A 16,452-nucleotide genomic window follows, 5' to 3' on the forward strand; every position below is an offset into this window, starting at 1 on the left:
ACACGTCATCAATTTATGTGCTAATGGCGGCTTCCAGGATTGCGATGCTTACCTGTTTCTAGGCAAGAGTTGTCATTCTGAATATGCCGTCCGATCTTTGATGCCGTTCTCTTGAAGTATTTTATTTCAGTTCTGGACATAAATTATGTAAGTAAGATACACTAGATATAGCACAGTTTTGCCAATAGACAACTATCTTCCTCACTCCTTTTCCGAAGTTCGTGGTGTTTCCTTAAAATCGAGTAGGGCCCTGAGTTACATGTGGGATATAACCTTATGTATATACATGTATTGTAGGTAATTCTCCTAGCTTAGCTTTTCCGAACATATGCATGCGAATACGCCCGTTCAACAATTGGGGACCCTTACATTTTCCTATTGCTTCTATCGTAAATGTTATTACAATTCATATGCATGCACATTTTGTGAAAATCATTGACAACGATGTTCACAACATCCTTGATACCTTGATTACCAAGTAAAAGAGAAATCGTCAAATAATTACCACTGTTTAGTTCCTGCTATATGAAACTAGGCAAGGATGCAGTGTACTCCCAGCTATTGGATCACATACATCTTGACACAAATTCGTTGCTTCCTGATAATAACAGCGGGATACACCCAACTCGCCTAAAATCCGACTCACTTAAAAAGATTTTGACTCGACTCGCCTAATTTTTTTTTGAGCGAACTACAGTCGGTTTTTGTATTTTAGAATAAGTATGTAACTATCAGAAATACATAGTAATGCATTTTATACACATAATGTACCTAAATGTTAGTGTTGTAGTCTAGGTCCCAATAGCTAACCGACTGGGCTCTGACTCACTGACTCAACATGAAGTGCAGATGGGCCTACCTTTAGAATACAGTACCACAAACTTTTCAAACACGTGATCATACCCTATGACGTAATTTGTAGTATTTTGTTGCCAGTCACACCGGCGAAACAATGCCCTGTGACGTCAGGGGTCATCGAGTGTGCATAAGCTCCTCTCAGTGATCTATCATCTCTACACGAAATGTCATTGAATACGCCAAGCGCTGTGGAGAGTTTTGAATATTTGTTTACTGAATATAGCCTGCGGCGGCGCATTTTATAGCAAGCGCTAGTTTACGAAAGCACTTTTATTTTTTATATATTTTTTATTTCGTTTTTCTCGTAATTCAAGTGGCTAAAAGGGTTATAAATGGGAACTTATAGACATATATTATTTTTTGGGTGAATTAATTTGCATTATTATGCACAAGAATGTAGTTTGTTAGGGATATTTAGTGGTGCTGAACACATCCAAATGTCGCCAGTGTTAGGGTAGGTTACCCCGAACTCTATCCTTAACCCTTGGATCCCCTTTACGATAAATCACCCCTTTACGATCATTAGGGTTAGGAACCCGTTTAGTGGCTATTAGATTACCCTAAGTCTATCCTTAACCCTTGGATCCCCTTTACGATCAATCACCCCTTTACGATCATTAGGGTTAGGGGCTAGGTACTCGTTTAGTGGCTATTGTGGATTATATAGCGGCTCCTTATATTCTTCCCACAAAAACGTTGAGTAAAAAGGATGAAATGGTTTTGTGTCGAATATTTTGGCTACTGGAAACTGTCCTGGAACATTCACACAAGCCACTTTCACCGGCTACATTTTTCATTACTGATTCAAAAGCGAACTCACCGTTGTGTTGTCACTAATCATGCTTATTCCTCCATCGTTCCTTGCTATTATCCACATCATCCTTACAGTGTTCCCTACCACACTTTTCTGTCACAATAATCACCCGACGAATTATTAAAAACCATATCATTCATGCGCACTCGCGAGTTCGACGTCTGACGTCTGACGCCTGGAGCCGTTTTTAGTTCGCGGCATATCAGCCTATTCCTCACCACCCGGTATCTTGTAGATTACGGAATGGGACGAGTGTGCCAAATGCCATCGGGATCATTCGTAAGTGTCAGTAGACTAAAGTCACGAGACACCATGCCTACCCGTAACCTTCGTAAGTGTCCGTCACCTATTCGACCCTTTTCGTTCAGTTCCGTAACGTCAAAGGCATGACTAGGTAAATTTGCACTAAGTTTAACAGTCTGGACGTAGCTCAGTCGGTTAGCTGTCAGGCTAACAATCCGAAGGTCGCGGGTTCGCGTCCGACGGATTCTCACTAAAACTGGTTGCTTGTCTTGTGACATGTGACCTACGGCAGAGATCGTCCTCACGAGAAGTTGTGGTACTGTATTCTAAAGGTGCTCCTGCAGATGTAAATATGACAGAAGACAAATTCTATGGATGATACGTTGTTGTTTTTTATATTATTTCCATACTTGTGTATGAATATACTAGTAATTGTGATCATTAGGCCTAACCTAACTTATATTTGCCAAAGGCATACCAAAATATTATATATATTATTTAGGCGAGTTGGGTCAGATTTTTTTAGGCAAGTCGGGTGCAACTCATAACTGCACCTACAAGCCGGGGGTGGGTTTGGGGGGAGGGGGGCAATCCCCCCTGTTATTTTAGCTAAGGAATGAGCTCGGAATGGTGTCCGGTATACTGCATTCTTGCTGCTCTTCCGTCTAAAGAATTATCAGCTAAATCTGCATTCCTACTCACCTTCCCCATATCACCTTTAGAATACGGCACCCCAACTACTTGTGAGGAAGGTCTCTGCCGTTGTTCACATGATTTAGCTACATCCACACTGTTAACCTTAGTGCATGTTTACGTTTCCTTCAATGGGTAGAACTAATAGGCAACCGACACTTATCATGCTTATGAAGGCTACGCGTTGCCATGGTGTTGCATGACTTCTGTCTACACACACAAGTGCCATTTGGCAAACTTGTCCAATTCCATATTCTCAAGATACCAAGTCGTTATGAATGAGCCGATAAGGCTCGAACTGAATGACTCCAGGTATCTGACGTTGAGTTCATGAGTGTGTATGATTGAGAGGGCAAAATTTTGTACTGTATGGTTAATACGATCTGACTCATACTTCCATCAACAACTGTAGGAACGCAATACTTGGGCAATTGATTGGAATAAAATGAAACTCACTGCGCTATTTATAGCAAATTACAATAAATATAATATAAGAGTAATCGACTTAATTTTTAAGAATCTTAAAAGTGTCCAAGTACTGCATTCAAGATGTCTGACTTTTTCTGCCTGCATCTGAATTCTGACAAACCAGTCAAACAGACAGCATTGTTATTTTCCTAAATATGAGACGGCGTCACAGGTTTACTTTACAATCACTGAGCAGTTATCCCCCTTTGTCACCAGCACGAGCAAATTTTGATATAGATGTGGCGTTATGTGACAATGTCACTACAACATGTACAAAACTTGTGTGTCTGAGCACTTGCAAGCATGCTCTATACAAGGGGGCACGGGTGGCCCAGTCGTCTAAGGCACCGCGATTCGCTGTGCAGAGTTGCGTCCCTTGGGCACGCCAGAAACCTATGATTGTGGGTTCGAATCCCGATTCGCCCTGATTATGTTTGTAGGTTTGTCAGCACCATACCAGTGCTCGTGGGTTTCACCGAAGTGGTAAACGTCTGAGACCTGCATCACCTCGGGCTTTCCTCCCACATTAAGCTGACACGCCGTGATATAACTGGAATACTGTTAAAAGCGGCGTTAAACCCAACTCACTCACTCACTCACTCACTCACTCACTCTATACAAACTAGACATGGCCTGACACTTGGATCAGTACCAGTCCTACTTCACCATTTGCAGTAGTAAAATAGTCCAATTAACATGTAAACACTTAGATTTGTATTGGTTCCTTAATGATACTCTTACGTTACATGAAGGAAATGCTTTTACAGTTTGGGGGGACAGATTTTAAAGCAGCCATGATGGGGCAATGCTTGAATATTAATCATGTTTATACCTGAGACATTACAGTATACCATGGTATACACTTAAACACCAGGGCCCACTTGCACAAAGCGATCTTAGCGCTACGACTATTGTAAGCCTATGTTAAAGCATGGGAGTTAAGATCATCTTAGCGCTAAGATCGCTTTGTGCAAGTGGGCCCAGTTCAGTAACAACAGGTTAGCAAAGTGATCCACTGGTCACCACAAGTCTGAAAAGATCCCACAACTACTGTAAATGTGGAAGTTACCATTAGTGTGAATCAAATGCGAAAAAATGCGAGTGGTCTTTGTTCGCAATAATGAAACTTCGCATTTATGTCTCCAAAATGACTAAGAACAATAAGACGGCCTCACTGCACACTTTGGATAGCAGAAATACCAACTTGAATCTAAACACAAACACAGTGTATTGAGCAGCAGTTGCAACAAGTCCATTGCAATGTCATTTAAAAAAAAGAATTACACAATAGACATTCAGTGAGTTATCACTGCTGGGGCCAAGAACTCTACCCACTTGTGTCAAACAAGGCATCATTGACCACTCCAATCAATGAACTGTTGTTGGTTCAATTATCTTTTTGCCTTTGAACTTCCTCAATGCCAGTCAACAGAATAAACATATAAACTGTGTGTTGTTTTCAGGAAAACATTATTTATTTTTATTACGGAAGTGCTCAAGTGTATCTCAAATACAGTACACACCTATCTCAAACACAGTTCATACCTATCTCAAATACAGTTCATACCTTTGTCAAATACAGTTCATACCTTTGTCAAATACCGTTCACACCTGTTTCAAATATGGTTCATGTCTAGGTCAAATGCTGCTATAACCTACATGAAATAGAATTCATACGAACATCAAATACAGTTCATACCTATATCAAATATGAATCATACCTATCTCAAATACAGACCATAGCTATGTCAAATATGGTTCGGGCCTATATGAAATATTGTTCATACCTATCTCAAATTCATTCCTTATCTTTATCAAATACCATCCATACCTCTATCGAGTATGGTTCAAACTAGGGCTGGGATGAGTCCAAATTTACTACCCGGGTACCCACCCCCTATTACCAGACCCTACCCGGGTACCCACTGTAGGTCTCAGGAGATGTCTAAAAATGTCCGATTTGGAACATTTTTAGCATAGCCCTGGCATAACGTATTTAGATACATGTATTAAACAATCTGGTCATTCATACACTGAAGTTGAATTAAGTTATATCTTAATTCAACCATATGAAAATTCAGAAGTCATGCAGATGGGTGCATAGTCAGGAAGAACTGCGAACATTAGTGACTTGTAGTGTAACCATAGAGTTCCAGATAATTTTTGCCATTAAACAATATATCACATGACTAACCATGTGTCCGGGTAGTCCTGTGGGTACCCGGGTCCTACTCAGTACCCACCCGACTCGGGTACCCGAGTTACCCGTCCCAACCCTGGTTCAAACCAATGTCCAATACAGCTGATTACATGATGCAGCTGCTTACTCTGACTCTCACAGATGTCAAGTGGGGATCCGGGGTAGAATAGGTCTTCAGGAACCCATGTTTGCCGTAAAAGGCGACTATGCTTGTCATAAGAGGCGACTAACGGGATTGGCTGGTCAAGCTCGCTGACTTGGTTGATGCATGTCATCTTATCCCAATTGCATAGATCGATGCTCATGATGTCAATCACTGGATTGTCTGGTCCAGACTCGATTATTTACAGACTGCCGTCATATAGCTGGACTATTGCTGAGTCTGGCGTTAAACAAGAAACAAACATTCAAACAAACAAGCAAACAAATAAACACTGTCACTCTCACAGATGTCCAGTGTTGTTATGTGCCAGGGGGCAGTCGGGTAGCCTAGTGGTTAAAGCGTTCGCTCGTCCCGCCGAAGACCCGGGTTCGATTCCCGACATGGGTACAATGTGTGAAGCCCATTTCTGGTGTCACCCGCCGTGATATGGCTGGAATATTGCTAAAAGCGGCGTAAAACTGTACTCACTCACTCACTGTTATGTGCCAGACTCAGCAGTATTCTTGCTGTTTAAGTTTAGATAATCGTGTCTGGACCAGGCAAACCAGTGATTGTAAGCATGAACAACCAGCAATGCCATAGTGTACTGGCCCCAACTGCCCGTAAAGATCCAGGGTAGAATAGGTCTTCAGCAACCCATGCTTGCCGTACAAAGCGACTATGCTTGTCGTAAGAGGCGACTAACGGGATCGGCTGGTCAAGCTCGCTGACTTGGTTGATGCATGTCATCTTATCCAAATTGTGTAGATCGATGCTCATGATGTCAATTACTTGATTGTCTGGTCCAGACTTGATTATTTACAGACCGCTGTCATATAGCTGAACTATTGCTGAGTGCGGCGTTAAACAACAAACAAACAAACAAACAAACTAGCCCTAACTCATCTATTAGGTACTTTTTAATAGCTTTCAATGTTGTAATAGGGTTCAACACAAGGAACTTGATTTAACTTGCACCAGTGCATGTTGACATGAAAAGCTAGTTGCTCCAGATCAAACCTGGTTGCACCCTCCCATAAATTTGTCAAAGTTAAAACGTAGATGCATGAACTAGTCTTAATAATAAAAATCTCAGATCTCTAATGTCTGTGACATGATTTTTCATAAGTTAATGACGTATTGCCGTAAAACGTAATAGGAACATGTGCACATAATCTTGAAGTACCCACAATTTGATGACATCAAGCCCAAGAAAGCATGACAAAATACACAACACAGGGATTAGGGATGTAGTTGGTACATAAAGCTTTAAGGTATTGAGTGTGTTCAAAGATCGATGTTGTGGTGACAGGTAAGGGTTAGTCAGACACAAATTTCAAGTTGATTTACATGCACTTGGGGGGTACGATGACCCAATCCATTTCAGTCGCCTGTTATCAGTGTTTCTGTTTACTGGTGATTACCACTTTTTTACCGGTAAAATTAGATTTGGACCGGTAATTCTTGTGACTGCCAGTCCCTGTGGACTGGCAAATAAGGTATCTTGTATACCTTTGTTGTTGAACATGATCTAAATAAGTCACTGAATTTGTCAGCCACGAAAGTACACTGCTTTGAAATTGATGTTGAAAGAATTACAACCAGGTAAATTTCATACAATTTTTATTTGTTGAAAGTTGGGACTGGCACGGGTGGCCCAGTCGTCTAAGGCGCCGCAATTTGCTGTGCAGAGTTGCGTCCCTTGGGCACCCCAGAAACCTATGATTGTGGGTTCGAATCTTGGTTTGCCTCGATTATATTTCTAGGTTTGTCAGCACCATACCCGTGCTCATTGTTTTCACTGAAGTGGTAAACGTCTGATACCTGCATCACTTCGGGCTTTCCTCCCACATTAAGCTGACACGCCGTGATATAACTGGAATACTGTTAAAAGCGGCGTTAAACCCAACTCACTCACTCACTCACTCACTCACTCACTCACTCACTCACTCACTCAGTTTCAGAATCTGAAAATGAAATTCTCAAGGCTCTTATATTATTATATTTTATTAAAGTAATTTAACACTTGTTGTTCAGTAAACAGCATTTGTTTTTACTTGATAACAAACAGCTTCACACCAGACTTTTGACTGCACATATTTCATGTCAGTATCACAAATAATGTAATTCTTATCATGCACACCCAAGAGATTTTGATAAAAATGACCCGATGGCATTTAATTCACTATATTCAGAGTCAGAAATATAGAGACCATGTTCTCTATGAAGTACATCATATCTGTGCCATTTTTCCATCCACCAAGCGTTGTACTATAGTAGGACCTGTTCCTCAAACACAGATACTGAATGCAGACCCTGTGCACTCTGTATGCCTGGCATGCTGCATGATTGGTCCCTGAGTCGTATACAAGCAATGAATTCCAGTCCATCATCCGAGGGGCCGAAACGGAGGTAATGTGATAGACATATATATATGACAGGTTTTCTGACAATTGTGACGAGGATGCATTTATCATGTTTATCTATATCACATGTTTATGAAATGTTGTTTGGTGCGATATTTAATCACGCCTAAAGTTTGAAGGGATAGACACGGCCACCGTAGTCTGTCATACAGAATCTGAAACAAATATATTCAACACAGCCCATGCAAGTCTATGATAATTGGTAAGTCTAGATTACTGCAGTTTCAGGGTCTAAAAATGAAGGAAGTCTCTGGGCTCTATTTGGTTATATTTCATTAAGATAATTTAACAATCAATCTTTAAACAGGGTAAAAAGAATTTATTGAAACATGTTGAAATCAAATTGTCAGCACTAAACAAAATGATGAAAAAAACATCAAGATAGATAGGGGGATTGTCTTATTTAATAAATCTGAGTAAAATTAGTAGGGATGGGGAGTAAAATGTAGGTAGGGTCGGGTAACTGAAAACAAGCATATTTTATTGATAAGCTTAGTCGGAAAAGATTGGTAGACTAGCTGGATATGACCAATGGTGTGACATTGGTGTCTACTCTGGGCTTGGTGACATGAAGACTGAACTGTGGAGGTTCCTTTTGAAGGCAACTTCACACTTTTTTACCTTTATAAAATTGTTCTTATATTTACTCGTGAGTGAGTGAGTTGGGTTTAGCGCCGCTTTTAACAGTATTCCAGTTATATCACAGCGTGTCAGCGTAATGTGGGAGGAAAGCCCCAAGTGATGCAGGTCTGAAACGTTTACCACTTTGGTGAAACCCATGAGCAAGGGTATGGTGCTGACAAACCTAGAAACATAATTGGGGCGAACCAGGATTCTAACCCACTATCATAGGTTTCGGGGGTGCCCAAGGGACGCAACTCTGCACAGTGAATCGTGGCGCCACCTGTGCCCCCATATTTAATCATGATCGTGATAAAACTTTTTCTGTATCACCATGGTAACTGTCTATAAAATATATATGTAAGCAAGGACAATGACGTCCATATATCTAAGCCATATTCATGACAAAGTGACAATACTAATTGACAGAGGACTGCAGTGAACAAGGTTGGTTGGTTGGTTTGTTGTTTAACGCGCACTCAGCAATATTCCAGCTATATGACGGCGGTCTGTAAATAATCTGGACTGGACAATCCAGTGATTAATATCACGAGCATCGATTCACGCAATTTGGATTGATGACATGTATCAACCAAGTCAGCGAGCCTGACCACCCAATCCTGTTAGTCGGCTTTTACGACAAGCATAGTCGCCTTTTACGGCAAGCATGGGTAGCTGAAGACCTATTCTATCCCGGATTTTCACGGGTCCAGTGAACAAGGTGACAGGTCACGGATGCTCTCATGCATTAGAATGTTGTACTCAGTTACACATGCATTAGAACGTTGTACTCAGTGACACATGCATTAGAACGTTGTACTCAGTGACACATGCATCAGAATGTTGTACTCAGTGACACATGCATCAGAACGTTGTACTCAGTGACACATGCATTAGAACAATGTACTCAGTGACACATACATCAGAACGTTGTACTCAGTGACACATGCATCAGAACGTTGTACTCAGTGACACATGCATTAGAACAATGTACTCAGTGACACATGCATTAAAACGTTGTACTCAGTGACGCAATGCCATGTGATATGCTTTCGTCTGTATAAATTCCCATTGTATCGCAAGCTGACACCCATGATTAGTGCTGGTTATCGCTTAGAATATGCATGTTGATAAAGATGGAGCTTAGTTATCGGTCGATAATCTATTTCAGTCGTAAACTCCACCAAACACACATAGGCAATAAGGAAATAAAATATAACATGGAATACTACTTCACACAAACACAAGTTGTTTTTCACCTCTGATTAGGGGCGGTTGGGTAGCCTAGTGGTTAAAGCTTTCGCTCGTCACCCCGAAGATCGGGTTCGATTCCCGACATGGGTACAATGTGTGTAGCCCATTTTTTCTTGTGTCCCGTGGAGATATTGCTGGAATATTGCTAAAAGCCGTGAAAAATCAAACTCACTCAGTCACCTCTGATTATGACTTCAATAGGTGATCGAGGTTACATTCTGGTTCTTGTTTGTGTGTTGTTTTGGTGCACATGGTGCAGCTGAGATACCGTATTCGAGGCAATAAGCGCCCAGGGCGCTCTCAAAAATAAAAATAGGGGGCTCTTATTAGAATAAAATTTTGGTGAAAACATCGTAAATTTCGTGGTTTATGTTGACAGCCTGAAATGATATAAAAGAAAAGTCTGTGTGTATCGTACACGACAGATATATTTTCCAGAATTTAATTGCCCACAATTAATGGTACATAAATTTTATAACACACGAGTGTGTATTATACACGAATAAATAAGTCTTGTGTTCATTGACAAATTGGAAGGGATGCTACTTGGGATTGTTCACTGGCCAATACATTTGCAAATATTGCCGTGGGCGCTTATTACAGCGGGGCGCTTATTACGTCAAATACGGTAACATGCTGATTACTGCACTTCTACACTTTACCCCTTCCTCTTGTGGCACACAAGTATATCTGTTGTTTACATTGCAATTACGAACCAGGAAACTTTATCAACTATTTCTGTCTTGATTTTAAAAACATAACAATAACAAACACTGTTTATAGTTTATTTTGGTCATTTTTATTCCGATAAGTCTCCCTAGTCAATCGATAATCGATGATGTTCTCCAGATCGATCAATTGAACGATTATTCGATCAATCGCCCAACCACTACCAATGATATTTAGGGCTGGCTATCGATATAGATCATAGATATTGATAATGGTAAACAAAATATCGATCAATTATCGATAAATATTGGATAAGTAACTCTGAGCAACTTTGCGAAAAAGGCCAAAGGAAATCAACATATTTCACATCACTCGTGAGTGGTGACACATTTACAGGCGCTAAACTGCCATTGCAGCAGAAAAGCAATTGTACAAAAAAGCACAATTTATTTTACATCTGAAAAAACACACTTTTTAAAAAAAATCTGTAAGCCTAAATATATCGTCTATGCAGTAAGTTATTGGTTCAAACTCTGCACAGTTCAACATGATATTTATTGTCTAACTTGGAAATTGAAATCTTTAGGCACTTGAGGATTTTAGTGGTAGATAGTTTATCAAGTTGTGAGAGTGATGACTCTTTGTTGACTTGAGGCACGTTGATAATGTAGACCGTCAATGAAGATTGAAAGGCTATTTTAGATCATCATAATTACCCATGTGGAAGTTTGACAAACCAATAGCCTGTTTTGGTCTCTCACAATTATTTTCATTATAATGATTGGTCTGCTTGTGGTAAAATATGAAAAAATACATAACATTCACATACTATGAATGAACATATTTAAACACATAAAAGTAATACCATATTCGACGTAATAAGAACCAATGGCGATATTGGCTAATATATTTGCTAGTGAACAATCCCAGTTAGCAACCCTTCCGATTGATCAATGTACACAAGACTTATTTATTCGTGTATAATACTCACTCGTGTGTTATATGCACCCTTAATTATGGGCAAATAAATTCTCGAAAAATATATCTGTGTACATAAACATTTTAGGCTGTCAGCATACACCATGAAATTTATCTTTCAACTTTGTTTTCTTCACTAAAATAATATTCTAATAAGAGCCCCCTATTTTTAATTTTGAGAACACCCTGGGCGCTCACTCACTCACTCACTCACTCACTCACTCACTCACTCACTCACTCACTCACTCACTCACTCACTCACTCACTCACTCACTCACTCACTCACTCACTCACTCACTCTATTCTTTGTTTTCAGGGATTCCCCGTCCCATTCAGGAAATGAAATGCAGCAGAAACAGTCAAAGCAAAGAAAGGTTCCCGTCGAGGATGGAGTCGTTACAATCGACTGTGCCCCTTACTGCCGAAAAATAGGCTTGTATCGTCCCCCCTTTAGATACGTGTGGTGTGTGAAGGATATATGTGGTGTGATATGTGCTATATTCACATGGCTGCTCATACTGTATGCAGAGTATGTGGTGATGTTCGTCATGCTGCTGCCCGGTCACAATGCATTCTACAGTCTGGTCCATGGGATCCTGTACAATATGCTGGCATCCCTGGCCATCGGGTCTCATCTACGCACAATGTTCACAGATCCTGTAAGTATAGATGTGGTCAGTTAGGGTTACAGCAATCTCATTAAAATCAGGGGCGCGTTGCAAGCCACGAATCGCTCAGAGCAAATTAATCGCTCATCCTGGTGTCTGCAACAGTTCGAAGCGCTTGCCCACTCTTCCAAAATGGCGGCGCAACTAGCGCTTGGTTGCCTTGACGTAATGAAGAACGTAATAGAAGAGCCTCGATGACGAGCTGATGGAATTTATGACTACTTTGAAGATGTAAAGCAGGCTGAGGATGATGGGGTCTTCGCTGCCTTTGCTCATTTCCTCGTTGATCCAGTCAAGAATTTCTTGTTCCGCTGTCAAAGTGAGCTGCCATTTTGGCTTGAGAACGAAGCGACCTCAGCCAGCGATTGTTTCGCTTGCAAGCGGCTGAAAGTTAGCGAACTGTTGTAAGGCGATTCGCTGTACATCGTTTGCAAGCAATTGGCGCTTTGTAACGCACCCCAGATCTTAGTTCTCGCTACTGCTAAACAAAGATCTGAGGACATCCCATTACGGGTCACGTCAGACCGACCTTGCGCGAACTTTGACCGACCAATGGAATGACCAATCAGAAACCAGCTTTTTTGTGCTTTAGGCACAAATTTCAAATACGCTTCGAAACATATTTTGACAAATTCTCAATTACAAATTTGAAACCTGAACAAAAAAACATTCTGGAATGACTAATAGATGGTCTAGAATATAAGGATTCAGTTGTTAAACCCGTAACTATCGTTCGGAATACCCCATGTTAAAGTTTTCGAGATTGCATGATTAGAAATCACATTCCGACAGTCACTTTCATAATCTGGTAAGCGACGTACTGATTGGTCGGATGAAAGGTCGTTCTGACGTGACCCCTAATGGGATGTCTTCAGATCTTTGTTTAGAGGTAGCAAGAACTGAGGTCTGATTTTAATGAGATTGGGGTTACAGCGGCGTTAGAAATTGGCACTAGTCCTATAGTCCATGCCAAACTGCCCAATACTGGCAGTAGTTAAGGTATCCTGAGGACTAGTAGAAATTTGCCCTTTTCAGGGGTGTTGCTATATGTTATCATTATAAGGACTAGTGGGCTAAAACTGTTAGTTTCTATTGCAGTTACAGGGAGTCTCGGGCCAGTTGTGTGTTTGTTTGTTGTTTTACGCTTTACTTTTGCAATATTCCAGCTATTTGACGGCGGTCTGTAAATAATCGAGTCTGGACCACACAATCCACATCATGAGCATCGATCCACGCATCAACCATGTCAGCGAGCCTGACCACCTCATTCCGTTAGTCGCCTCTTACAACAAGCATAGTCGCCTCTTATAAGAAGCCAGGCTCGTTGACTTTGTTGATGCATGTCATCGTATCCCAATTGCGTTAATCGATGCTCATGTTGTCAATCACTGAATTGTCCGTCCTGACTCGATTATTTACAGACCGCCATCATATAGCTGGAATATTTTTGAGTGTGGCGCTAAACAACATACAAACAAACAAAGAAACAAGCAAATGTTATGACAAGCATGGGTTGCTGAAGACCTATTCTTTACCGCATCTTCTTAGGCCCCAAATTGCGTGGATCGATGCTCATGATATTAATCACTGGATTGGCTGTTCCAGACTCGATTATTTACAGACCGCCGTCTTATAGCTGGAATGTTGCTGAGTGCAGCTTTAAACAACAAACCTTTCCACTAAGTGAATTTATCGTATCGTCTTGTATTGTTAGACAAAAACATATCATGAATCTTATTGTTGCATGAAAACTCAGATGCCCCAGTGCACTGATGTCCTAACATGACTTCTCACAAAATAGCTTATCACTGAAATGTTTAAAAGAAAAGGTTTTGAAATTAAGAATGAAAGCTGATGGGTCCTTGTCATGACCGTGACAAAAATAAAGACTTTGGAGGGCCTAAAAATCTTCAAGCACCCCAGGACCCAACTTAATTTCGAACAATGTATGACATAATTAAAATATAATCTCCTTCAAAGTTGAGACTGACTGTTTCAGGGTGCAGTGCCGAAGGGTAACGCAACGCGGGAGAACATCCTCCGACTCGGGCTGAAGGAAGGAGAGGTGGTCTTCAAATGTCCCAAGTGTATCAGTATCAAACCAGAGCGGGCCCACCACTGCAGGTATGTTGCGGGACAATCAGGGTTTCTCACAAGCTGCCCAAAAGCAGAAGGCTTCCTGTTCAAACCTTTATCTCACCAGGTGACCAAAGGAATTTCCTGAGGTGGAAGAGTAGACTTGGGCATAAATGGACAGCCACTTTGGCCTTTTCACATACCGTATTAGACGAAATAAGCGCCCTGGGCGCTCTCAAAATTAGAAATCGGGGGCTCTTATTAGAATATTATTTGGGTGGAAAAAACAGAGTTGAAAGATAAATTTTGTGGTTTATGCTGACAGCTTGAAATGTTTATGTACGACAGATATATTTTTCCAGAATTTAATTCCCAATAATTAACGGTGCATATAACACATGAGTGCGTATTATACGCGAATAAATAAATCTTGTGTACATTAATCAATCGGAAGGGGTGCTAATTGGGATTGTTCATTAGCCAATATATTAGCAAATATCGCTGTGGGCGCTTATTAGAGAGGGACGCTTATTACGTCGAATACGGTATTATAAAATGTAGCATTATCGCAAGGGATATGTGTGGTTTTGTGTATCCCGTGGCTTTTTGGTTGTAGCGGGGTATAAGAGATGTATTGTCCCACGCAGAAATTCATGTGCAGTCTGTTTTCTTTGTGATGGGGTATAAGAGATTTATTCTCCTGCTCAGAAATTTATTTCCCTCCCAGGCAGGATACATTGTATTTTATCAAGATCACGTGAACCAGTCAGATCTCACCATTCTGACATGGAGGTAAGATACTGAGATCTGTCATGGGTCAGATGTAAGGACTTTATCTCTATGTTATCATGGCAATGGGGGGCACGGGTGGCCCAGTCATCTAAGGCACTGTGATTCGCTTGCAGAGTTGCTTCCCTTTGGCACATCAGAAACCTATGATTGTGAGTTCGAATCCTGGTTCACCCCGATAATGTTTCTAGGTTTGTCAGCACCATACCCATGCTCGTGGGTTTCACTGAAGTGGTAAATGTGGGAGGAAAGCCCGAAGTGATGCAGGTCTCAGATGTTTACCACTTCGGTGAAACCCATGAGCACAGGTATGGTTCTGACAAGCCTTGAAACATAATCGGGGCAAACCGGGATTTGAACCCACAATCATAGGTTTCTGGGGTGCCCAAGGGGCGCAACTCTGCACAGCAAATCGCGGCTCCTTAGACAACTTGGCCACCCGTGTCCCCAAATCTGAAATCAAGGTATTTATCACCAAAATACAATAGATATCAATGTGCAAAGAATTACCAATTTTGTAATTGCCTGTCATGATAATAGAAAGTTTTTTAATATATATTTTCAAGATGTAAGGACAACAATCCTTAGATGATGTCTTAACACAAAAAGGCAGTTAAGACAATATATCTGCCTCTTGAAATTGTTGCCATCTATTAGGGCTGGGACGAGTGACTCCGGTACTCGGGTCGGGTGAATCCCAACTAGGACCCAGGTACCCACAGTACAACCCAGACCCAGGCTTAGTCACGTGATATATTGTTTAATGACCAAAATTCACTGAAGCTCAGGGAGGACACTACAAGTCTCTAATGTTCACATTTCTTTCTGACGATGCACACATTCCTTTTGACTTGTATAGGGGGCACGGGTGGCCCAGTCGTCTAAGGTGCCGAGATTCGCTGTGCAGAGTTGCGTCCCTTGGGCATGCCAGAAACCTGATTGTGGGTTCGAATCCCGGTTCGCCCCGATTATGTTTCTAGGTTTGTCAGCACCATACCTGTGCTCGTGGGTTTCACCGAAGTGGTAAATGTCTGAGACCTGCATGACTTCAGGCTTTCCTCCCACATTAAGCTGACATGCCGTGATATAACTGGAATACTGTTAAAAGCGGCGTTAAACCAAACACACTCACATTTGACTTGTATATGTTCGAGTGAAGATAAAGCTTCAGTCAACTTCAGTGTATGCATGATCTCATCGCTTGATACATGTATCTTAACAGTTCTTGTCAGGGCTGCGGTAAAACAATTCCCAATCAGACATTTTGTTCACACATCTTGACACCTACAGTGGGTATCCGGGTAGGGTTGGGTAATAGGGGCACGGGTATCCTTAGTAAATTTGGACTCGTCCCAGCCCTACCGTATCAATATGTTTGAAGAAGCTCCTCACAATCACACATAATGCAGGGAGACCAGTTTCTTGCTTATTTGGAGTTATCTCCCTTCCATCTATTTGTGGACTTTGAGGAAAATGGATGAGGAAAAAGATCTGAACGAGAAACCTGAGAAGGGGAATTGACTTGTAGAGTTGTTTAGTTCTTCCAGCTGGTT

At 41.2% G+C, this 16,452-nt stretch overlaps 1 protein-coding gene across 3 annotated transcripts in view; it reads left to right on the top strand.

Moving 5' to 3' along the window:
- The first annotated feature begins 10 nt into the window (after positions 1 to 10).
- LOC124135291 (palmitoyltransferase ZDHHC3-like) overlaps positions 11 to 16,452 on the top strand; it is a 95,294-nt gene continuing 78,852 nt past the window's right edge. For 2 of the 3 annotated variants that reach the window (XM_048398990.1, XM_048398991.1), the window contains exons 1-4: positions 11 to 147; positions 7,719 to 7,830; positions 11,683 to 12,025; positions 14,034 to 14,158. In XM_048398990.1, the coding sequence (XP_048254947.1) occupies positions 7,748 to 7,830; positions 11,683 to 12,025; positions 14,034 to 14,158 (551 nt within the window). In that variant the 5' untranslated portion in view covers positions 11 to 147; positions 7,719 to 7,747. The remainder of the gene's footprint in view (positions 148 to 7,718; positions 7,831 to 11,682; positions 12,026 to 14,033; positions 14,159 to 16,452) is intronic. The other variant, XM_048398992.1, reaches the window with a different exon arrangement.

This window comes from Haliotis rufescens, unplaced genomic scaffold (genome assembly GCF_023055435.1).
Source record: "Haliotis rufescens isolate VD_foot unplaced genomic scaffold, xgHalRufe1.0.p SCAF_19, whole genome shotgun sequence".
Classification (NCBI taxonomy): Eukaryota; Metazoa; Mollusca; class Gastropoda; order Lepetellida; family Haliotidae; genus Haliotis; species Haliotis rufescens.